The sequence below is a fragment of the Battus philenor genome, unplaced genomic scaffold, assembly GCF_028537555.1.
Source record: "Battus philenor isolate CCGP_79_NKW_IND1 unplaced genomic scaffold, ilBatPhil1.0.hap1 SCAF_10, whole genome shotgun sequence".
Classification (NCBI taxonomy): Eukaryota; Metazoa; Arthropoda; class Insecta; order Lepidoptera; family Papilionidae; genus Battus; species Battus philenor.
Genome location: NW_027181662.1, coordinates 7826579 through 7852551, shown reverse-complemented (window position 1 = coordinate 7852551; position 25973 = coordinate 7826579). Strand labels below are relative to the sequence as shown.

At 30.7% G+C, this 25973-nt stretch overlaps 1 protein-coding gene across 1 annotated transcript in view; it reads left to right on the top strand.

The window, feature by feature from the left end:
- Positions 1–25565, top strand: part of LOC137926913 (lachesin-like) — a 42206-nt gene extending 16641 nt beyond the window's left edge. The window contains exons 5-9 of the mRNA XM_068770656.1: positions 15644–15833; positions 23071–23202; positions 23660–23788; positions 24663–24833; positions 25137–25565. Of these exons, the coding sequence (XP_068626757.1) occupies positions 15644–15833; positions 23071–23202; positions 23660–23788; positions 24663–24833; positions 25137–25516 (1002 nt within the window). The 3' untranslated portion in view covers positions 25517–25565. The remainder of the gene's footprint in view (positions 1–15643; positions 15834–23070; positions 23203–23659; positions 23789–24662; positions 24834–25136) is intronic.
- Positions 25566–25973: the final 408 nt, after the last annotated feature.

Sequence of the window (25973 nt, the reverse complement as noted above, 5' to 3'; positions counted from 1 at the left end):
TGCCACTGATCAAAAATAAGTAACGAGAAAGTATTTTATTCTGTTGTTGTAACGAGAAAGTATTTTATTCTGTTGTTGTCACAGAAATAACAACGCGGCAGAACACAATAAAAGCGACATAATCACATAGACACATAATCCTTTTAAATTTTACACTGTTTTATTTCATGATTAATATTCACGTGGATATAAAAAGTCATATTGTAGATATTGCCTTAGATGAAACGTAAATGTATTTTAAAATCATTTAATAATCTCGGCAGAAAATATTGCGAAGTTACTTGTCTTATAAAACGGTACAGTGGTCAGTTGCAGACAGCGACACTTATTAAGGTATTCGGGCGGCACGTAAGCGCCACCGTTTACGTAGCAATGTAGATGGCATGGGACAGTGAAATTTTGTCAAGTCCTGTCTGGTATTCACGCGTTTGCCAAAGGCGCGGTGGAATGTTGCCGCGACATCTTCATGAAACAAGTTTCCGAAACGTTCCACGTAAAGTCTGTTATGTGGCCCGTACCCCGCCAGCGGTTTCCACACACCGTAAATACCTTTCGTTCTGTTTTACTAAATGTTATTACAATTTTCGGTTAACTGGGTGCCTTGTGTAAACGCTCCATTTGTGCCGTTACAACCTCGTTACATCCCTTATTATTGATTATAATATACTTTTATGAGTGTGCAGCAGAAAGATAATGTTGTACATATTCATTTAGTCGAAACGTGTTACTTTTCTTAAATAAATTACCATTTTGTTATAATTAAATATGCCTTATCAACCTAAAACAGAATGCTGCTTTCTTATCTTTTTATTCAAATATATTTATGACGTACATAATATGTACTCGTATAAGCCGATATGATCGCATTTTAAGATCGTATTGTTGAGAATGTTTATTGTAGGATAGACATACATTTTATGAACAGCTAATTGTTGTTTAGCGATTATTGTGACTTTTCGAACATAAGTTACACGTTGGTGAGTGTAACAACGTACCGACTCCACAAAGGGAGAATTGTTTCGGCGATATCTGAGGACAACGTTAGTCGAATATAAAAAGATTCTCCGAAACTGTATTGCATTGGAAGTTAGTTGTAGACATCGAAACAATGTTAGTTATAATAGAGTTGCTGACATAAGGTATTTTCAAACACTGTTGATGCTACTTATTTGACATATATTAGAGATTGTAAACAATATTAATAATATGTTTATAATGGTACGTAGATGTTTTGTTTCGTAGAATAACTTTATAAGAAACTTGTTAACAATAACTTGTTATTAGTTACGTAATAGAGTAAGCGCTAACGGCAACGATAGGCATACTTTAAGAGTTAAAATTAAATTTTCATATAAGCAAGTCAGTGCGAATAAAATCGCTGACATATTTTCTACTTTGTTACGTTTCTCTTTCAAACTTTAACTTAGGATATTTTATACAGAGAATGAGTAATAATTTCTTTTGGTATATATAGCTATGTAATGTATTCAATCATACATTGCTTTATATATGTTATTTTAGAATATTTTAAATAAATTGAGATGTCTATTGCTTATATGGTTGATGTAGTGTAATCCGCCGAATTTACTGCATATAGTTAAGTTATCATATCGTCATTATCATTATCTCAGTCGTAGAATGCCCATTGCTATATATACATAGACTACTTTCATAGATTTTTAATAGGATCGGAAGGAAACGACTTGCATCTAGCTTTTCAGACGATCTTAAGAAGGTCGTCTGTCCATCTTGTAGATACTGATTCGTTGTCTCTATCTAAAACTTTAAGGCCCTAGTGGCCATCTGATAACAAACACTGATATACTAATATTTTAACTAAGGAAAAGTTTTTACGGGACTTGGTAGTGAAATTTTCAAGCTTAGACATCTGTTGTCGTTCGTCTATACAGTGATTACATAAATAATCAACTATCGAAGAATGTATGGTACAGTTCATGTGAAATATTTGGTTTTAGAAATCATAAATAACGAAATAATAATGTAGTAAAAAAAAAATTTTAAAAATCGAATTACTATATATAAGAAATTATCGTCCTGTTGTACTGCAACAGAAAAATAAAATGTTACTTATATTCAGAGTTATACAGAATGATTGGAAAACCTTTTATAACCCATTTTTAATATCCGTCCCCTTACATATTTCTTTGTCTCTATAATGTTTAACCATTTCATAAATAGTAAAATAAATATTATTCTTTACTTAATAGTACGTTCACAACCTTAATTAGAATATTGAATAAGCGGATATTATCGTGTGAGCCCTTGCGGTTAAGAGGTACCAAATATTGACTTAATAATTGTGTTTACGGTATTGACAGGGATCCCTATTGACAAAACCAGTGATAGATGATAATTTCCTTAACCCCTTTTTGTCTCACATGAAAAAGGAATATAATGAATCGCACGTCAGAAGCAAATTGTTTATTTTAATTTATACTTTTAAAATATTTGACAAAAAATATTCGTGGATTTTTTGTTTGGTTAATGATGGGTAATATGTTATTTGTGTTTTAGGTCTATTAATAATAATAACAGTTATTTTTATTTTCATAACGACGGAATTATAATACAACTTCATGCTTAGCAAAACAGTATGCGCCAGGCACAACCTGTCTCGAAGAGTGAATTGCGTTGAAATAGCATTTCGGACAGGTGTGCAGCGTTTAACCGTACTAAATAAAAATAAAAAAAAATTTGAACGGGTACGCTGTTATTGCTACTTGATGCTTTTCATAAAATTTTTGTTGTATAATCATCTAAATTTATTTCTTGACTTCCTGCTTAGGTAATAATCATATTTACACAATGATTGGTTGTAAGTAGGTAAGTAGTAAAATTTTTAAGTGAGGAATTTTACATTAATTCTTTAGCAAAAACCTTCAAACCTTGACACCTTTTTCCAACGTTTCTGTATAAAATATTTACTATAGAATAAGTTACATTTTTTATATTAGAATGTAACAGGCCAATAACAAGATAATAACAGAAGTACAAGTCTGCAGAGACAGATAGCAAACGATAATTAATTTTAATATACAGTAATATATAGATATATATTCAGTAACACTTTACTCCTCGAGCAATCGTCTACTTAGATGTCCTCCATAGTACCGACTTTACTCACTCCTCCTTCGCAATACAATCTATTCTTCTCTGGAACGCGCTCAGTTCGAAAGTTGTATCTTGACAAGCTGACGGAATCATTACGATAATTGGATTTCATTATGTATTATATTTATATAAATAGTATCATGTAGATATTTAAATATATATTTTATAGTATATTTATACATAATTGTAGTAAGTAGTAGCCATTACTATATTTATAAAAGGCGTTTTTTTTTCTTAGTGAATGTTTTCCTTTTTAATTTGATTTTACACTTTTACTTAATTTTTTTTGTCTGGTATAATAATGACTTGTTTCTCCTACCTTCATTTATTCCTCTTTGCACCGTCTAAACTGGTAGAGAACGCCTTCGTCATTAAAATCGCTATTATACATAAATTATATAAGAAGTGTTTTATATAAATAAATAATCTTTATTTTGAAAACGTTATTTCTCTCATTACTATTTTTAACTTATGTATATTATTTCTCAAATCATTGATTTTTTGGAGCATACATTTACTTGTTTAAATCTTTTACACCTATAAACAATCACTCAAATTTGCGTTTTGGATAATTGGTTAAGAAAGTGTGACTGTCAACAGAGTTAAACACGTTGTTTTAATGAAATATTAAAAGTAATGTATCTATAAGCGATAGCAATATATTATCTTTCTTTTTGGAGCCTGTAGTGTAGGATTTTTAATACAAATTACTTGCAGTTTGCCAAACTACTCCGTTAATTTAGTTTTCACTCAAAGAATTATTAATATGTATTCCATTTCCTAGATAAAGAAGTGATTACAGATATTTTCAATGCTTATAAATTTATTTATGTCCGAATTAGTTTAAGTTGAAGGATGCAATTACAGCGGGGCAATTTGATTCTGGTTTCTATCAAATTGGGTTCTTCAGGTGTTCTTTTAATAAAGCAAATAAGAGACCACAATAGATAATCCGTACTAGATAATAAGTTGTATAAATGAATAAACGATGAAAAATATTGTCACATAACATTTATTTCATTCAGTAAAATTATATAGTAATCATTTTGTCGTAATTAGAAACCCCAAAACGAGTAGTATGCGTTGAATATATTTAAATTTGAACAATATGTATTTTTTGTATGAAGGATTATGTTGTAAATAACGTTTACCGAGATACTTTTAAGTATCCTGGTAACTTAGTTAGGATTTGAGCGAGATATGCGAAATTCTATGTAATATACGGTCATGTTTGAATAAGCCTTTAGTCGGCTGTTAGCGCTGAAGGGTATTTTCAATATGGGTAATTTTGCCGGGAACACAAATACTTTAGCAGCTTTATTGCATACTCGAGGATTAACTCGCTATGAGCGGTGAAAAACGAGTAGAGCTACTCTCCAGTTACGTATAAAACTCCTGCCGTTTTATCTTAATTACTTCGAAATCTTTGTACGAGAAAATCCCTACCCTTATGTTGTCCATCGTCGCGTAAGTTTATGAGCGGATTACTTTTATGACCGGGATTAAAGTCCGTTTGCGCAATGTTTACAGCGTTGAATTTGTGACCATCTGCTCGATATGCGATAGATGATCCATTTAATGTATGTTGTTTCAAGCGAATTGCTACTTGAGATTGAAGCTCTGGTAAATTAGTTTCGTTTACAACATTTGTTTTTAATGAACATCGTTTCGTTCAATTTTAATGAATACTTATCATTTAATACCGTGGAGTTTATTTTTACAATTCTTAGTCTTGCAGTTTATTAATACTAACGTTACAATAAATTTTAATAACCATGTACTGCCTTTATGGTAGTATTTCGGGGAGGCTTCTGCGTTGCAGAGAGCGCCTAGGAATAAATTAGGCTGCTGTATAAAACCTGTCTGAATAAGCATTTAATCAACTGTTAACGCTGAAATGTAATTTCAATTGGTCGGAAGATGCTAGATGTAGGCAACTTTCAATCGGTTCTATTAGAAATCTTCGGGGCTTCTTTGCCTAGTAATGGATCACATGAAATGATAATTATCTTGATAAATACATCCTTCAACTATAAATAGCTGTGGGTATTCGTAACTTCTCTAGATCCGAGAAGAGTCTAAAACAAATTCAAAATCTGTTTTGTTTTCTGTAATCACTTTCACAATTGTTCTTGAATAATTTTCAGTTAATGTATACATAATTTTTTATTAATATTGGTGGAGTAGTCAGAGCTCAGCGGTAGAGGATTGAGACTTGGGATCGTAGGTTGTACGTTACATTCCCGGAATAAAATACCAATTAATACATACTTAGTGCGATAATTCTATAGGATTACGACTGCTCACTAACGAGGTTTCAGAGAATGGGCAGCCTCCTCTATGTACCATAATACCTCACTATGTTCACCTACCCACCTGCCAAGCGTGGCGATTATGATATAACCTCCTATCTTTGGGGGAGGCCTATATCTTGCGGTTGGTGTCTCTGGACTGAAATGATGATTTTAATTATTACACATGAAATGCACAAATTATATAAAATATGTAAAAACATTGTACATGTATGAAATATTTAATAAATACGGCACCCTCGATAGTAAATTATTTAATAATTTCTTTCAATATTACCAAGATTTATACATAAACGTTATTTATTTCTATTTCTTTAAGATGACTATTTTACCTTAGGCTTTTGTGTGATTACTCTATATAACATAAACCTGTGATCGTTAGTAGGAATTAGTTTTCCGTGTCATGATTAAAAAAAAATTTTAATAATTCGTGCTCGGCGCTAAACAATAACCGCTACAGTTACGTTTCGGATTTAATGCGCTATAATCAATTATGTATTAGATAGGATAAAATATTACTATTTTTGCTTATCCGATTAGTTTAAAAGATACGATGTTTTCTTTTTATTTTTCCACTTTCGTTCTTCAATATTACATTACAACAATCTCCCGATAGAATCAATCAGTCTTACTTACGAAGTCGACGTTGCGAGCGAGCTTTTGCGCGGCAGAATGCTGTTACAATATTCACTTGTACTTAAAATTAATGTATTGTGTATGTTTATAAAGAAATAATATAAAGAAAATTTTTAGAAATTTTCGTTTATAGAAGGTATTTTTGCTATAGGCTATCAATGTAAAAAATAGTACCTTATATATTGTCAATGTACCAATATCTATGTTATCTACCCATGCTGGACAATACGATATAATATTTGAACTCAAAAGCTTACCTTTAAATAACTAGTGAAGAATTTGTAGCATAACAAAAGCTTTTACTATAAGAATATATGACTTTAATATAAAGACTTCAATATCTCTCGATGTCTTAAAATGAAAATTTACGACCAATTTGTTTTACCGGTGATGAGTATTACGGGCTTAATTAGAAAACTCACAGTCGCTTAAAAAGCCAAGGAGAGGACTATGCTTGAGATTTTTCAACAAGATCGAATCAGCAATGAAGAGATTCATAGAAGAACTTAAGTAACTGACACAGCCAAACTAAATGGCACACAGGTGAACAGATGACCTTGTTAGAAGAGTTAGTAGAGAAGTAAATATAATCGAATTTAAAAAACAATCATGATCTTGTTAAATAAATAATACCACGTATTATTATGAATTTAGACAGTAAATATACAAAGGATTGTAGTAGAATAAAAAAATGTAGTTGAAATATAAAATTTAAAAGTAGAAGTAAAAAGATAATTACAGAGCCCAAAACAAGTATAAAATAGATTTTAAAAAGGACCCTGGATTTCCAAGTTAGTGGAAGAGAAACGCTTGATACCGTCAATCTATAAAATGTCTTAAGACAAATGAACACGGATTGTTACACAGATATTTGTATTACAAATTGCTGGTTGACAAGTAATGGCACATCTTGTTAAAGCCGTATTACTTATAATCAAGTGCATGCTTTGCACATCCTGTCAAATTCTATTATTAATAAAATCTGTTAAAAATGGTGCGGCTAAAACATCTTCCTCGATACTTTATGTAGAAACAAAGTAAAAATTGTTAATGCTAATTGCTTTTAAAGACTATGCTATGTCTTGGTAATTAATTTACAAACTGAAAGTTTCTCGAACGCTACTATTTATTTTCCTATTTTGTAAGCACTTTGTTGCCTTAAGAAATAAGCATATTTCGCAAACTTAAGACAAATGAGCGAAGAATGTTTAAGCGTCGCTAAAGAGCTTAATTCTTGGCACCATAAACACATTCTTCGACACATTGTTGTTGCCTTTAGATGTCGTCGGTGACGTTTACTGTACTAAACATTTTGCAACGGAGCTTGGGAATTTAGACTGCTCAAAGGAACCTGTTTCAGGTTGTAAAATGTGAATTTGTGCGAACAATGTCCTTATCATTTCACGTCCGCTATGGCGGTACAAAAGAATTTAATTTATGCTTTATTGTAAATAATAATATCTACTAGAGTCTTTTAGTATTATATGACAATATTGCGCAAAATTATAGTTATAATGATTTAAGGATAATAAAATCGAAGTTTTTTGAAAAATGTTCATTAAACGCGTGTGTCATTGGTGGAGAGAGAGAGAGAGGAAAAATAGAAGCCCGTTAGCCAAATGTGTGTATACAGGGTGGGTGGGTGCAGGTATAAAAGTTTCAAAGGTGTGAATGTATAGCACATTTATCAGTAAAATGTTTTAAAGCTTTTTGTACCTATTTCCTCTATTCGATTAATTATTTTTTCCGGTCAATTATTTCTGATAGTAAAAAGTTTGCAGGGACAGACAGTAAAGAATAAATAATTTTAATATGCATAAATAGAATTTTGTTAAATATGTTTTCTTGGATAACGTTATTTCATGTTAACTTATTGATGTTTGGATGTAGGTTCCCTGCATACATACATACAATAATTGACAGAAAAAGAGCTATACATTTATCCAATTCATCAAAAGTTTTCACTCCTAGAGCCAATCATATAAAAAATAAATTGAATTGTTTTTTCTTTCTTCGCAAGACGCTGGCCTGAAAATTATAAGATAAAACTTTGAAATATTTCATAGATAAATTAAATAGCCCTTAAAACCAAACTAAATTTATTTTTATGTTTGCAGTTGTAAAATTTGCATTTTAACAATTTGCATTTTTTATGATGATTGGCAATTTCAATGTTGATGGAATATGAAGATAATTTTTTTTTATATATATGCTACCTACAGCGAAACTTCGTATTATTTAACTTTTTAGAGCCTACATATTTATGTTCTATTATTTATTAAAGCTGTAAGTTTTCGGGTAATCTAATATATAAAATTCTCGTGTCACGGTGTTCGAACTTGAACTCCTCTGAAACAGCTCGACCGACTTTTACCAAATTTTATATGCGTATTCAGTAGGTTTGAGAATCGGCTACTATCTATTTTCCGTACCCCTAAGTGTTAAGGGTTGTCCACCCCTAAATTATTTTTTTTATTTTTTAGACAATTTGTTTGGTTTTTATTTTATTATGATACAACATACAAAAATACATACAACCCTAAATTTTCACCCCTCTACAATCAACCCTCATTTTTATTTGTTAAATAAAAACTTTAATTTTTTTTGCAAAACAACGTTTGCGGGATCAGCTAGTATTATATAAATAAGTAAACTATTTACTAAATAATAATTTATTTTTATTTGGTTTTAATACAAAAACATTTTTATATATAGAGGGTGATTGTTTGTAGTTATTGTATTTGGAACACATCGATAGGCACATCTCTGTCGAATTTTCTCTGTAAGAGGCTTAGGAATAAGAATGAAGATTTATTTTAGGCTATTTATATAGTTTCAGAGAATTTGCTAGAACTCTGTTACATGTGGCAGATAAAAAATATTTTTTAACGAATATTTAACTAAGGACTTATTTTTACTTAATACGTAAATGAGTAAACGAAATGTTTTAGTAATGTAGTATAATACTTTGCGCAGTCTATCTGATATCAATATACAGGGTGATTTGTTATAGTTATCCAATAGAATCGGGCAATACTCCACTATAATTATTACAACCCATGGTACAAAATCATCGGTATACCATATCCAAAAATCAATGTTTTTAGAAGTAGTAAATAGCGTAATAATAATATACTGAGGAAAAGTAAGCGTTTTGGAAATTCGAATTACCTATAAAATATTAATGATATTTTCTATCTGCCTCTGTAGACTTTGCATTGCTAGAAATTATTAACATATTACAGTCCAGAAGAAAAAGGTACATTAATGTCACATATTTCAGAGTAATCTAGTTTATATACTGATTGAAAATAGGCGCTTCAAAAATTTTAAGTGAAAAATGAGCTGGTGCATTCACTTGTTTAAGGCTTTTAATTCCATTACCAATCATTATCATATCAGCCGATAGAAGCCCGCTGCAAGGCATTGACCTACTACAAGATAGCAACGATGACTAGTGCTGCGCTTTCCGTATACAGCAATTTATAAATAATAAATGTATATAATGGAATATGATAAATGTACATAACTAATAATAAATATAGAGATTATACAAAACATAATATTGAGCAGAAATAGCCTAGCGTTAGAAGACTGGTATTTGTGGGTCGTGGTTCGATTTTAGAGGCACAATCTTATAGTTCATACTTTGTGCATTAATTAAATAGGCTTGCCACAACTCACAAATAAGTTTCCGGTGGATGGGCAGCAGCATCCTCTACGTACCATAATATCACACTGTGATCACTTATCCGCTTGCCAAGCGTGGCAGTTATGTTATATCCCCCATAGATATCTTAAGGGTAGGCCTTGCATTGTAATTGCAAGTTTTGGTTGTAAAACTAACATTATTTGGACAATTCCTAACAAGTATTAAAATCATGTTTAGTCATTCATTTAAACTGGTCTGTTTCTTAAATATAAGTATTTAATGGTTAATTAAAAAAAAACGGTTTAGCGTGTGTACGATTATGAATATTAATTTTGAAAAAAAAAATGGAAAAATAATATTGCAACTTTTAGCTTTCGATAAGAAAAAAAAACATTAGATTATTTCAGAAATACAAAGTTGAAGCTGTATAGGAATAATGTATGGAGTCACATGAGTCTAAAAGTGATATGATTAAAAATGCGTCTGAGCTCATACATAGATCTAACTGTCACGGGCCCAGTTCACGTGGCTGGAACAGTCTTTTGTGGGTGTAATTTCATAAAATCGATTCTTGAACGTGAAAAATATTCTGGTCTGAAATATACAACTACAACAATGATATTTCGAAAACAAGCTCTTTTAATAAACCTGTTCATCCCCTTTTGGAGGTAGAATATCATAAAATATATTATAGTTAGAACTTTACTCGGCTAAAGGAATATTTCTATCAAATTTCTGATCATTACGGTTCCCGAGATATTGTAAAGGATCAGTATGTTATAGAGATTTCTTATATAAAGATAGTTTTAGGTATTGTTAACAGAAAATAATTACTTAGACAGAAAAAGTACTATATTTTTACTAAAATACAATTAACTTAGCGTATGAGGGATTTGATTTTAATCTTTTTTCACTGCACATATCAAAATACTGTTTACAATGTTGTTTAAATAGAGATGTAACATAAATTTAATTAAGTTCAAATAGTACATTTACAATCTTTATCAATCATCTTTGTTTGTGACAGTTCAAGGCTATCAATGTAAAAGATTAAACTTATTATCATAAAGCTCCCTATATTTGATTGTATTGTATTTAATAATTGCTTCAAATTATGCGGTTCTATTAAAAAAAAAACGTATATATTGTGTACGGAATCATCGAGTTCATATTGTCAAATAAATTACGATATTTAATGGTATTAAAGTTTTGAAAAATCGTTTACGTCGTAACCCGAAATCAGGATGATATGTATAAATGAACGTGAATTTTTGAACGTCCACGTCGCTTCCCGTTTTCCAGCTCACGTTCCAACTTACATTTCACGTCATGACCTGACTCAAGAGTAATGTTTCACGAGGGGCAACAAATGACTCACTTACCTGTTGATGCTGCCATGTACGAATATATATGAATTCTACAATCTGTATATTGTTTCTATTTATTTATTAAAGTTTGAACCAATCACCGAAGTAGTCATTTAAAAATCACTTAGTGAGCTTTAAGTTTGATTAAGCGTTTGCATTGTTATACATTTATGTATACCATGTTTGTCATGATACTACACATGTTAGCCCAGGGGTAGAGGACTGAGACTTGCGTTCATAGGTAGCGGGTTCGTTTCTCGGGATACAGTTTTTGAGCATTAATTACAACTACATCAGCCCATCTCCCAATTGTGACGATTATGGTATACCTATCTATATATATATATATATATATATATATATATATACAGGTCTTTAGGTTCAATAGACGTCGATTGTCGTTATATCATGATGTGCAGTTAACGTAGTGTAACGTATAATTTGTTCAAAGTAATAGCTTAATTAGAAAGACGCTGAAGCAAATGAAACTGATGGTCTAATGAAAAGTAATATCTTAAGTCTTAAGATGATTGAAGGACGACTCCGTCGTGAGACTAGTAATAATTATACATAGCAAAACTTACATACATACTTACATTATTATTTTTTGCAATCACATACATATATATTTGAGTTATGAATGATAACTAAATAAATTTTTAATTAAGAAATTTATAATTTTTAATTACTATTTATTATATATTTTGATTACTATTTATTAAATAAATTTATAATTTATAATTACAAATAAATAACTAAATTATAAGATAGGACAAAAAATGTATTGAACATTTTTTGATGTTAATAAAGAAAGCTTGGAACTTATTTTAAAATGTTACCACAATTATTTTTTAAAAAATTATAAGGTTAATTATTCAATAAAATGCATTATATTCCTAAGCAAATTTCTTAGCAACTATTTATTAAAATAATTATTATGCTTTCCTATTTAGATAAATAATGGAAAAAATACTTTTAAATTAATGCTGACTAAAATTATCACATGTAGCTATATTGTAAATTTTAACTACATGTTAGTGATAAATTTACAAAAAAATCTCATGTCATTATTGAATGTCCCTATAATGAACAGTATTAGGTCTCTAATAATGTTTACTAATACTTACATTTCTTTAAAGCGCTTGTAATAATATAATGTAAAGAAAAAAAGACATGATCAATAATATATGGCCTTAACTAAAAAATCGATATTGTTTATTGATTTCACACATACAAATACACGAACTACAAATAAAGATGCGAACACACTGCAAAGCGTTAGTTGTCGTTTTTTTTGTATTTTAGATTTGACTTAGACTATTTGTAAGCTATTATTTATTTTAAAACCAAAATAGTCAAAGAATAACTATCACTCAGATCATTGCGAATTAAACCCTATGATGTTTACTTCTAACTTGGTCACGCTATCATAATTTTTTTATTTGTTTTAACAGTGTTTAATTAAGAATATTTAAAAAGTTTGTAAAAAGTATAGAGATGTTTTAATTTAAAAAAACTTTGCAATTAAAAAAAAGTCTAAAATTAAAGACAATAATAAAAGTTCAACGAACGAATGTTAGCTCACTTTATTTGTCACTTATAAATTATAATAAAAATTTTAATCAAACATGTTGAAAAAGCTTGCATTTTGTCGTTGTATCTTTGGTTGTCTACTACGAGTATCATAATGATCTTAACTATGTCATCGGTCCAGCTTAAAGAGGGAGCTTGCAAACGCTGCGTCTATCAGTTCGACGTCTCCACTAAATTTGAATTAATTGTAGTATTTACGTGGTTATTAACGTATTGTGTTTATTAATATTAACAAACTATTATTTGTAATTTGTCAACTGTGAAGGCTATAAGAAAAAACGAGAACGTTTTGTAATTAATAATATCCCGTACCAAGTATGCTATACACTAAGATACGTACGGGGGGGTGCACGTTTATAAATTAATAATGTCTAGCACGAAAATGCATTGTCAGGTTATGTCGCGCTACAATTATAACTTTTGCATATTTCCACGGCGGAATTTGACCCATTCACCTGACTTCGTCCCTGGCATGCACGGGAGGAATTTTGTCAAAGCTCGGTCAGTGAAATGAATTTACTGTTATAGTATTTGGATTTTTTCGCTTATACTTTATCATGAAGTCTTGTTTCAATTTTCTTTTATTTATCACAGAGTTTTATTACTGTTTTCAATAATAAATAAAATTTTCTTATTAATTTATAATTGAGCGAGGCAAACTTATTATATGCAAAATTAATTTAAAAATTATTTAGCGTTTATTATAGTTATTTTTATATCATTCTAATAGAGTACACATGATTGTTGTTAAAGGATTTTATTTTTGTTTAAAATCAGTTAATATTCTGGTAGCAACAAGTTATAAAAAAATGAATTTAATTTTTAAAATTTTTAATTATAGAAAAAGTTAAAGCGTTTGTGTTCACGTACGATGTTTTAAAATTTTGTTTCTGTACAATGGGTAATTGAATTCATGTATGCCGGGTTTTAAGATAGGCCTTATAAAAAACTCAAGGTCACCTAGAGAGAACTATACATTGAGTTTTGGTTCGAAATCGAATCGAATGAGGTAATTCGCAAAAGAACCAAGGTCACCAATGTAGCTCGTCGGAAATGGCAGTGGGTGAATCACATCGTTCATGCAACCGATAACCGTTGAGTTGCTACTCGTGAACCTTTCGGTTCGGACCAAAAGCCAGTAAACGCGGCGTAGGTGGCACCTCTCTAGGAGGACCGATGATATAGTGAAGGTCGCGGTAAATCGTTGGATGCCAGCAGAGCTAGATCGCTTATTGAGCCCTTCTTTGGGAGGGGCCTATGTCTTGTAATGAACCTTTATTGGCTGATATGATGATGATACTCGAAATAGATGATATGAATATTGACAATAGGATTGGTCCCATTGTTTTGACTTTCTGGTTTAATTTTACAGTATTGAAAATAAAAAATAATCTTGTCGCGATAATTATTGAAAGGCATTTCCTCGACAGGCACTCAATATATTTAACATTTTGGCAAACAACAGGTCGGATAATTTTCTTACTAAAATATTGATATCGGTGTGGGTATGACAAGTTTTAATTTATTGTAATAAGTAATTCTCAATTAAGAAATTAAAAAAAAGATCTAAATTATTTGTTGTGGTAAATCGTCACTTCTGTTTCACATACGTAGGCTAAATGTCACGTGATCTTGTATCCATCGGCTGAATTTCAGCCTCTATAATATCAGGGTACCGAATAAACGCTCGATTGCATAACCTAACAAATAATGAAATCGCTCTAGTGGACGTCGCTTAAACCGTCCTTGGAATTTTGTCAAAGTCACTTTATTGCGTGCCTTGCAATGGAAACCATACATCTTCATGTAAAATCAACGGACCTATACCCGAATTTCATTCTACAAGAAATATGTTCTTTATTTATTAAGCTACATAATTGTATTATACTACAGAGTATTATAAACAATATATACGTATATGTATATGTATACGTATATATATATATATATATATATATATATATATATATATATATATATATATATATATATATATATATATATATATATATGCACTGTGGTACTTCTATAATAATTATATAATTGAAAATCAAGTTTTTCTTAGACATGCTCCACATATTTAGTTCTATTATTAGAGAATATCTGTTAAAAAGGTTAATGTTAGTCATTAAATGTTGAATTAGCACGCGGGCGAACGCATTAACGACAATGTTTTCCCTTGTCAACGATCCATTGTGACGAAGGGCAAATCGTTAATATCTTCGATTGAAATCGAAGACTAGTCGTTTGCCATTTTAATGCATTTAAACATTATGGTTCATTGGTTTTATGACGATTTTTACTTCACTAATAATAATATTTTTTGAGCAAATATATCAGTATTAGAAATATAACGCACTTTTAATGAGACACATATTTATTTTCATATTATTTCTTATAACATCAATTTCATTGTTACATTAGCATGTTCTTCTCATGATGCATTACCCTACCGGAGGTTGGTTAACATTATTGGACATCATAATTGAGCTTTGGTCTTCTTATTTACGTACGTACTGAGGATCTTCAGCCGTTAGTTGAATTGTAATTTAATTTCATCTGTTTGGGGTTTGACTGCGGTATTAACCGTAGAAGATGGTATTTCTATTAACGCTTTATGTGTCTAAAACACTGAAACTTCAAAATATTTTATTTTTTATTTATTTATTATCTTAAATTATAATTTGAATTTTCACTAATTAGATCAAATAGTGTAATTCTCTCACTCACTCATTGGTGCAGACTGACGCTGTCTTTCCAACGGCGGTTTTTTTTCCTTCTTTCTTCGTATTACATATATATATATATATATGTACATATATATATATATATACACATATATATATATATATATACACATACAGACAGACATACATACATACATATTATAATTAAAGTATGAAAGAAATATGATGGGTAAAGGATATAATGTCATCTTTGAATGGTTTTAGATGGGACACTTGTCAGTCGTGATACCACCAGATATTGCCGATGACGACGGCTCAGCAGCAAGCGCTCCTGAAGGCGGATCTGTCGAGCTACGCTGTACTGCAAAGGGAGTCCCGGAACCTATTGTATCCTGGAGGAGAAATGAGGGACGAAATATAGTATTTCGCAATGATGACGGCAAAGAAAACAAAGGTACGTAACTTAAACATTTCTTAAAACACTTATTTTAATATCATAACGTTCATCAGCATTGCTACAATAGGACTTCGACTACTGGATCGGAAGGACTTGCATGATAATACACTAGTGTAATTATCACATTTCATGCTTAACACAGTTAACATGCATCTATAAAATAAAAATAAGGATTAATAATACGTGTAAGAGATTTAAAGACGTGAATGTATAACTCATTTGCGCCCAATTAGCGTATGGCACACCCTTTCCAAAAGTTTCTAAAATAATAAAAACGTTATGATAACAAAGTTAGAAAAATTGTTTTCAAAATTACTACATATTAAAGTTGATTATTGGTTACTGTCTCTATCTGTACTGTACTGTCAGACTTTGTACTACCAGCTATCGCTTTTTAATATAAAAATTAAAAAAGTGTAACATATTTTGAAATAACCACTTTATGCAGAGTGATTCGAAATAGAAATAAAAGTTATGAAGGTGTTAATACGAATCATCTTGTACACAAGTTTTTTTTTTTTTAATTAAGAGCTCTTTATTTTATTAAAGCATAATAACATATAATATTAAATTCCAAAGCCGTATTTAAATTTCATTGTAAGTTTTATTTTAATACTTGAATTTAAATTCGTATAATAATGTACGAGAAAAACTATTGCTTACAAGTAAATTTTAAATTATTTGTGCCGTCGAACTCAGAATTTAAAATCACAGCGTTTACGCTTAACATTTCTTGACAATAGATGGAATATCACATGAGATCAGTACGTTTGCTAGATACGCCGCCTCTCAAAACCTTTTTATTAGATTATTGGGAAAATTTTTCTCTATCTCCACAAGATACCACAGTCTCGGGGAAAGGTCAGAATTATGTAGGATTCCTAGCCTCAACCCTTAATTCTATAATTAAAAGTACATTACTAAGTAAATCTTATTATAGCACTTCAGGGTTATTAGTTGTTCTAATGACGTGGAAATTTGTTTGTTGACAGATTTACATGGTTGATATTATAATGTATATATCGATCATTGTTCAATTTAGTTTTAAAAAAGGCAATATATTGATCATTTAAAAAAAACTCTGACTAGAGTTGTGGGGATGAAGCGCCCGTATCCATCGCTCCGTCAACTAAGTCTCCGTGCAGTATCAGCCTGTTCCCGATCCCTCACAGGGGAATCCCGTGGAAGCGTATAACGTTGTCTATGCACTTTCTTCGCCAGTAAGGCCGTTACCGCTACTAGATGAGAGATTAGATATTGCATGATTTCCAGGAATCTGTAGATTCTTCATGTATCAGATCAAAAGAAATATTACAAACTTAATATCTGCTATAAAAAGGAAGGATTAGGTGTGGCTGTGGTAGACTATCTGCACGGAATATTGCAAAATGGACCTACATTGATACGTTTACTTTATATTCTGCAAAGTGTATTGTACCCTCGGTTTTTGAAAACACCGTCTTGCTGCTGTTTACTATGATTCGTATGATGAAACATGCTTTCCAAAGGGCAATTAAATGATAACTGTGAATTTAACATATAACAATCTTCTAAGGAATAAACGAATTTCAAATTGATTCAAATTTGTTGTGAACGAAATATCATTAAACAGTTTAAAACTGGTAACAGTGCTGAAAACGGTTTGAAAGTTGCAGAAAAATGTAAACCGCAATGGATTAAGTTGCTAATTGCTGTTAAAAGAGCGAAGCTTCATTACGTATTCATCCAAGTCGTTTAATGGCTAAAATCTTTCTTCTTATTTATTTCGATAGACTGTAATTGATGTGTATCGTAAAAGGGATAAAAACGTCAATTTTATTTTGAAATTCATCCACAATAAAGAGACTCTACTAAGTGGTAAAAAGAAACAAGACTAATTTTACATTCAAAGCCCGCCCGAAGCGAGCGCAGGTGCCTGCGCGGTTAAAACATTGGAGTTTTATGGGATTTATTAGGATATTGCCGCAAGATATTGGAAAGAATACCGAAAATACGAAAGAAGTATACTGCGATCTTTGCGAATTATGCCTGAAAACAGAGGAGATGAAACCCAGATCTTTTTAATATCGCAAAATATGTTTTAACGAACACCGAAATTTTATATTGTCGGTTAATGTACCATTTAATGCTTTTAAACATTTTAAATAAACTGCTTTCTCGTGACGCTTCAGTAAATATCTTTTGTACTTTATTCGCGAATTTCCAGATAAACTTTCTGTCAACATTTTTAATTTACAAAGTGTCTCGAAGCGTTTGTGAATGAAATTCATTTCCGTGGAAAAAATGTTCTTAAGAATTCAATTACTACTTAGACAAAAGGATGAAGCAATCTGGGTTTCGGTCAGGAAATTAAATGAGCAACTAAGTGCAAATCGGCTCGACGACGTTGCCACCTTTTACTATTTGGACGAGGTACCCTTAACGGTTAGAGTAGGCAGGGACTTTAAACTGTTATGGAACTAGTCATATAAATACGTGTTGTATATGCTAATGTTTCTATTACGTGAAACTCACTGTTTATCTTAACTGATACCTGGCTATGTATACATTAGGTGGAAAATTGCGTGTCTGTTCCTCGTTATACTCAGTATATTAACAATCCCTGCAAAGTAGTTCTGTGCGATTATAACGGCTTTTTCGTTATAGAGATTAAATGTACGTACCAAGCTTATTATTTTCACGAAATAACTAGTTATAATAGCAATATTAACAAATACGTTAATGTTAGAATTTCTCTATTGATTAGATTATCGTCTTTCATCTTAATAAATATATTGTAACTTCTCTAAAGGTGGATTTAAAGAACGATTTTACACTTTCTATATTCTATTGCTTTTTACTGAAACTTTCTAAATTTAATATAGAAAATATTGTATAAATACTCGAAAGTATTTTTTGTAGTTTAGGATAACGAGAAATTTTGGTATAATATTGATTGTTAAAAATTAATATTTGTAACATAATATATTATACAACCAAAACAACAATCAACCGAGAAATATTTGAAACGGTACTTTGTAAAAAAGATATATTACTAATTAATACAAATGAAAATAGTTACATGAAATTTATAAGACCGTGTATTCATTAGCATCGAAAGCAAAAATTTTAGTTTTAGATTTTAGTCTTACTGTGATATTTTTATGTGTACTCGTATATAACACATTAAAATAAAGCCACAAGCCGGTAGATGCATCGTGGTTATTCCCACTAGGTGGACGGACAACATAGTCAAGGTGTAGGGAAGTCGCTGACTGCGTTCACCATTTTCCTAATATGTTTATCAGAAAAACTCCAATTCACAGCACAGTATACACTTTTATTCCACTTTTAATGCTCTTATAAGCCAACTAGGGTACTACCACTAGACAACTTATCACTTCGATGGTTATCGAACGAGTGACCGAGTTTAGGACTCAATAATCAAAACGCTGTTTCAACCCCACCACTCTCAATCCTTTCACTGGAAGTTGTCACAAAAGAGTGACGGGGTCGAGTAGTGTTGCCATTTAAGAAAAATAAAACCACTTTTTAGAAAAATTATTATATGTAATAGATTTTCATATGGAAACAATATATAATTACCAGTGCGAATTACATTTGAAAATTTAATAAATAAATCGTTAGGGCAGTCGCTGAGCTTTTGTGGCATTAATGTTGAAATTATATTTTTTTATGCACATGGCCGCTTGTATATGATTTGTTCTTGTGTTGGAATAGCATCAACATTATTGATTTTTTAATACACGCGAGAAAAAGTACTACCGATGTTTTGTATCTGAAAGCATGTAATGCTCTATTGTAAAAGACACTTTGTTTTGATACTTACTACTTTAGTTATTTAGGTTCAAATTGACTATTCAAGGGCAGGACAGGACAATGTTTGTCTGGTTAACTAGTATATAATGGCTTGTCAATACATATTCATCGGACGTCGCTCATGTTTAACCCAAGCCTTTATTTTATAGTAACATACTCGAGTGCATATACACAAAGCGAGAAAAAAGAAGTACTCGTTTTTGTATTTTATAAACAACACCATTCATTAAAACTTGGGTCCGCATTTCGCAAGTACCTCCGTTATTTATCGTTCTATTCGCACTTCGACGATTTCGTTTGTTCTAAATGTATCATCAATGTCACTTGAAATTCGATATTGAATAAGACACAATAAACTTCGACAAAGAATTAGACATATCAAATTAATATTTGCTATACGAAACGCAAAAACACACCACTATGTTTAGCGAAGTGTTTATAATTTTTTATGGTTTATTATATATATATATATATATATATATATATATATTTATATGTATATATATAGGAATATATGTTTGCACGTTTGTATGTACACGTTATACCCGCAACTTATACATATATTTTAATACTTTGGTTGCGTGGTAGAAATCGCCGTGAGTTACAAAATTACATTTTAATTTTTTTTCTATCATGTAACTATATATATTTTTTCTAGCGTATAAAATAAAAGGTGTTAAATAAGGTATGAATATGTAAATAGTGCTTTGATTAACAAATCCGTCATGGTTCTTGATGTACACATATATAACACAATTCCACAAGATATCTTAGACCTTCCTTTACTTACTTTTAAATTTAAAATTAAAAAGTATATTATTAATCAAATCTTGTCTTAGTTAATCGAGTTTTAGTTGGTAGAAATGTGTGGAATTTAGTTTGTTGACTCATTTACATTATAAATATTATAATGTACACATGAAAATTGTATTTTTTTAAAAGAGCTACTGTTGAGTTTCTGGCTGGCTCTTCTGAAAAGAACCAGTGGTCGCTTACCATTTATTATGTTAAAATAATCGACTATTCAAAATCTCATGTAAATGCCTACTTGAATAAAGATATTTTAAGTTTGATTTTGGAGTAGCTCAGTATTATCTTAAAAAAAAAAACTTAAATTGGTAAAGGTAATATGTTGGTTTTTTACTGTATACAATCAAAGTTATAGTAAAAATAGCCAATGGATACATGTATAAAAAATGGAGTAATGAAATAGACAACTAAGTTTTTGTTTATTAGTTACGTAATTAGATATTTCCGAATGTTTATATTTATTACAGTAATGCGTGTTTATATGAAAAAGAAACGTTATCACTTTGATTTGTTTTTATTTATGTTTCACACGAAGAATATTTTGTCTTTATTTGTACGTTATATCTTTCGCAATAATTAAAATCATGACGCAGAAAATGTTAGGACATTTTCTTTTTGCGCCTCAAACAATTACGTCGTAAGCTTGTTAAATACTTGCAGTTATGATAAAAGATTAATGCTTAATATCGTCTCTTTGTGATGTAGAGAGAAATTTCACGGCAATTAAACGGAAAAAGAATGTGAACGATAATAGGGGTAGATTTCTGGAGTCAATGTGTCGTCTGGGGTAACAAGTTGCCAACGACATGTCGCAGGCTAACTTTATAACCCGTTAATAAAACACGAATCCATACAAGAGCCGCTTTCGATATTATACGCGGTACGAAGTAGGTAGCTGTATTTTATGCGAGCACCCGAGATTTAGGATCTAGGGGTCGTGTGCCATAATAAAGTTATAAATTGCTTCCATTTAAATTTAATTTGACAGCAACCGTTAAACGGCGAAATGCCTTCGCAATGTTTTGATTAAAGTGCTACGCCGAGATTAGCGACGCCGAGTTAATTAAGAAGGTAAACGATGTTGATACGTATATACAGTAGTCAGACGTGAAGTAAAATTTGTTACTTCATCTAAACAGATATTTGTTTGTAAATTAACGAAACTGTATTAACTATTGTCACACACACACGTTACTCATCTACATTCAAATGTATTTACATAAAAATAAATATTAGTTTAAAAGGATGTGATTAAATGTTTAGCATTTGAATGAGAAGAACCAAAAAGGTCGCTAACGGTCGTTATACAGTTTATGACTAGTACAGCTGTGAACTACTGCAATTGAATAACATGTTGTTATAAATGAATAGTAAATAACTGAAAAAAACAAATTTTTGAGCGCAGAAAACAAATCATATTTCGTAATCAGGCGGTAAGGGATACAAAGAAGATGATGAGATATTACTTTGAATGCTAGTGCATCTTATCGTCTAACTTAGTTTAAGTAAAACGTTAAAAAAGTAATACTGAGAACAATTTTATTAAAATCTCGAGAGAGCATTCCGAAGATTTAACTTTGTTTATTTTTCAGTAGAACTTCTCAAAGTTACACTTCATTCTAATAAAACTTAAATCTAAAAGAAATTTAATGTGCCGCTCTGCAATAGTCGAAAGATATTACGCAATTTGTCAATTTCATATTGGATGAAAATGTCGGTAGCGTTGTTTGCGCTTACCAACCTTACGACTTTTATCTTTTGATATATTACTCTCATATTAAATTGGTACATTCATTTTCGACCAGACCACCGCAAATGTAGAGCAAACAGATAATGAAAACCGAGGAGATTTTTTTATCTGTATATCCCGATAATGAAAATGGTTTTAACTGGTTTTATACGATTTTATTTTGTTGAAAATTGCGTTTTACAGGGTGATTGGTAATAGGTATAGACTTTGAAATCGTGAATGCATAGCTCATTTGTCAGTAAAAGCCTTTAAAGCTTTAACACCTATGCCTAATAGACTTGTATATTTTGATCACTCTAAAATATGTAACCTTAATTTATTTTTTTCTATTAGAATATCACAAACAAATAACTTTATGCAGTACCGTCGTATAAAGTCGTATAAAGTCTGCACGAACCGTCAATAAACAATTATTAATTGTAATATGTAGTAATCGGATTTAAAAACGCTTTTATTACTGTTAGCGTTGTTTATTATTTTTAAAACCGTTGAATTTACCGCAGGGTGAACTATCTATTAATTAATTGCATATAAGCTATTCATGTTCAGCTTTTTTAAGGTTCTACACCTATAACCGATCACCCAATACATAAAACTTAATAATTTGTAATTATGTAACTAATAATTATATAAGCAATAAGTCTTCCTAGAATCGGAAGATGATAACATCCAAGACAGACAGACCAGAATTAAAATTCTTATGCATGTATGAATGATTCTAACGGAACCATATTTTTTCGAATAATAACGGTGTAACGCAAATGATACGAGTATCTTGAAATTTTGTACACAAATAATATGTAATTAATAAAATGTGATATGATGTTTTATAAATTATTATTTCATTATATTTAGTGGTATACAGCTACGTTGGATCGACACTTCTTCTAAAGGGCTTGCGCCGAGAAGACATGGGTACATATTTATGTATTGCTGCCAACGGGATACCCCCGACTAAAAGTAGACGTTATGAAGTATCGGTTCTATGTAAGTTAATTATTTTTGTACTTTGTTATACACGTTCCTATTTCTATTTTAACTTTCCAAACATTACTTGTATTTTGATCCTAAATTTACTATAAAGTCTGGGCGTATGACATGAAAGTCGTCTAGTAAAAAAGGGCCATAACAGTAAGGCCGTAAAGTACACCTTTGAAAACAATATAAAAAACACACATTGTATTTTAACTCGTGAATATTTTCTCTTAAAAAAGTTAATGTTTTGGAAATTATATTATCAAGATGTTTTCCGGATTTATAAAAATGTTCTTTTAAACGGCACTGGAGGTTTTAAAAATACGAGACCATGTTTAACCTACTAGAACCGCCGCAATTTAATCTCTAGAATTTTTCTTTAATTCAGAAAGTGTAATCGGAGACTTTTGTGATATGGCGCACCATATATTATTAATTAATGTTATCATTTTTGTGTTGCTATATACAGTTACTCCTGTAATCCGTGTGACCAGTCCAGTTGTTTTACGGGCAACCGATATGCAAGTCACTCTACAATGTTACGTGGAGGCGTCCCCTAGGGCGCTTACAACATGGCAACGTGGAAAATCCCAGTCTGGTATGTTTTATAAAAATAAATAAAAATGAGCTTGTTATTCCTTTTCCTGGGCTTCATTAAATTATTTTTTTTGCGAGAAACTGTATTTGGTGTTATGTAATATCTATGAATAATCAGGTAAAAATTTTAAGAAGTTTATTAAACGAAAAACTGTAAAAAAGCCTGTCCCTCTGTGAAGGATGTTTAAATAATAATAAAGCAATGAATTTTCCTTTTACTATGCTAAGTATATTGTAAAGGTGACCACAAAAAGTGTGATATTTTCATATCAGATCGCATTTGGAACCCACGAAGCTTTAAGTTGAAGGATTCCATTATAGATAACTCAATCTGAATCTAGTGTGTATTAAATTCTGCTCATTTAGCATTCTTCTCACAACGTACACAAATTATCACCTCTAATGGTTCTATGTAAATATTGATACGAGAAAATAAAAAAAAATCGAGTATCTAATTATCTAACCTAAAATAAAATAAAGTCGATATCTAGATATCCAGTGAATATTGCATATAAATTGGATTTTCACATGTTTATTTTCGCAGTCCTTACGTAAAGATCTCTCGTGTCGTAACACAAATATTGTCATTTAAAGGTTATATAGGATCTTTAAAAATCACCCTTAATCCATGTAATTGAATTTAAGATGAGATTTTAAGTTAATTATGCTTTTTCGATATAAATAATTATTTATTTAATTAAATTTGTGCTTCGTGGAATATTCTACATTAAGACATGCAAACATTACACTAATTTTAAATTGTAATTTGAACTTTCTCATTAGACAATCTGAATAAATGTGAGTACAGCCTGTAGCAGTATTATTTTTAAAATGATTTTCATAGTTTTATGAAAGTACTTAATTTTTGATCGTAGGTGGCAAATTATTGAACAGTTCCAAGTACATTATATCCGAAGAAGTAGTAAGTGAATACGGGCTTCGAATGAATCTGACTATTACTCGCCTGAAGAAGGGTGATTTCGGCGAGTATACTTGTGCGGCAATCAATGGATACGGAAGAGCAGAAGGATCAATTAATTTAAAAGGTAATCAGTTTAAATAAATGTATATGAAACTAATTTTTTTAAATATAAAGAAGGTATAATCTTATTTGTAAAAAATAATGTGATACTTACGTAGTCGATCTGTAAATATTTTAACAACAAATTACTTAAAAACAATTTATAAAAAACATATAGGAATGTCTTCGGTTTATTTATTAATGTTATTCGGTGAGGTGGACAAGGAGCAGTAATTACATTACACGGTTGTGGTCACTCGCCAACTACTTTTCGTACATGTGTGCAACTTTTCCGTTAATATAATAGAATTCCTCTTATCTTCAACAGAAACACCCCAGAAGACTACGACTACCACGACCACGACGTCGACCACAACAACTACAACACGCCCGACTACTACAACAAAGGCAACCACGCGTCCGCCAAAGAAACATCCCAAAAAGCAATCCGACCGCACCAACCATAATATTTTAGACGCCGATCTGCGTCAAGCGGAACTTAATAACGCTCTCAATTTCTACAACATGAACAACCACGGGGCCGTAAACAGTTCCCACAACGAATACGCGCAGCGCACGGAGAGGCAAAAAGTTCGACCTTCTGGACCACCACGACATTTCGTTGTGTATAACAACATCGCTGCCATACGTACACCACATCATATTATAATATACATTACCTACTGGCTAATTCACGATGTTATATAAAAAGAATTAAATAACGAATTAAATTTTTGCATTGTATTAAGCAGTTTGGGTAGTGATAAAAATGGCTGTTAAATTTTTTAGTCTTAAGGAACTTTATTTAAGATTGTTTAAAACAATGTTGACGTTACGTAAATTCGTTTATAAAAGTCGATTTTAAGAGATCGTACGTCAGGTTTTTAAATAGTATAAAGTCAAATAAGACAATAAATTGAAGACAATAATATACTTCAACTATTATTAAGAGAAAAAATGTCATGAACTGTTAATATCGTTGTTGTCATATCATTCGGGATTTGATAAAATTTTTATATGTGTATTTTTTATATGGGATTAGTTTTGTTTAACGTTAAAACTGATGATGAAAAGGTTTTTAGAACATTTTTTAATTTGTATACACCATATTTTTATCAATTATGTATTATTTAAATTTGATATTACATAATTTTACATGAAATTA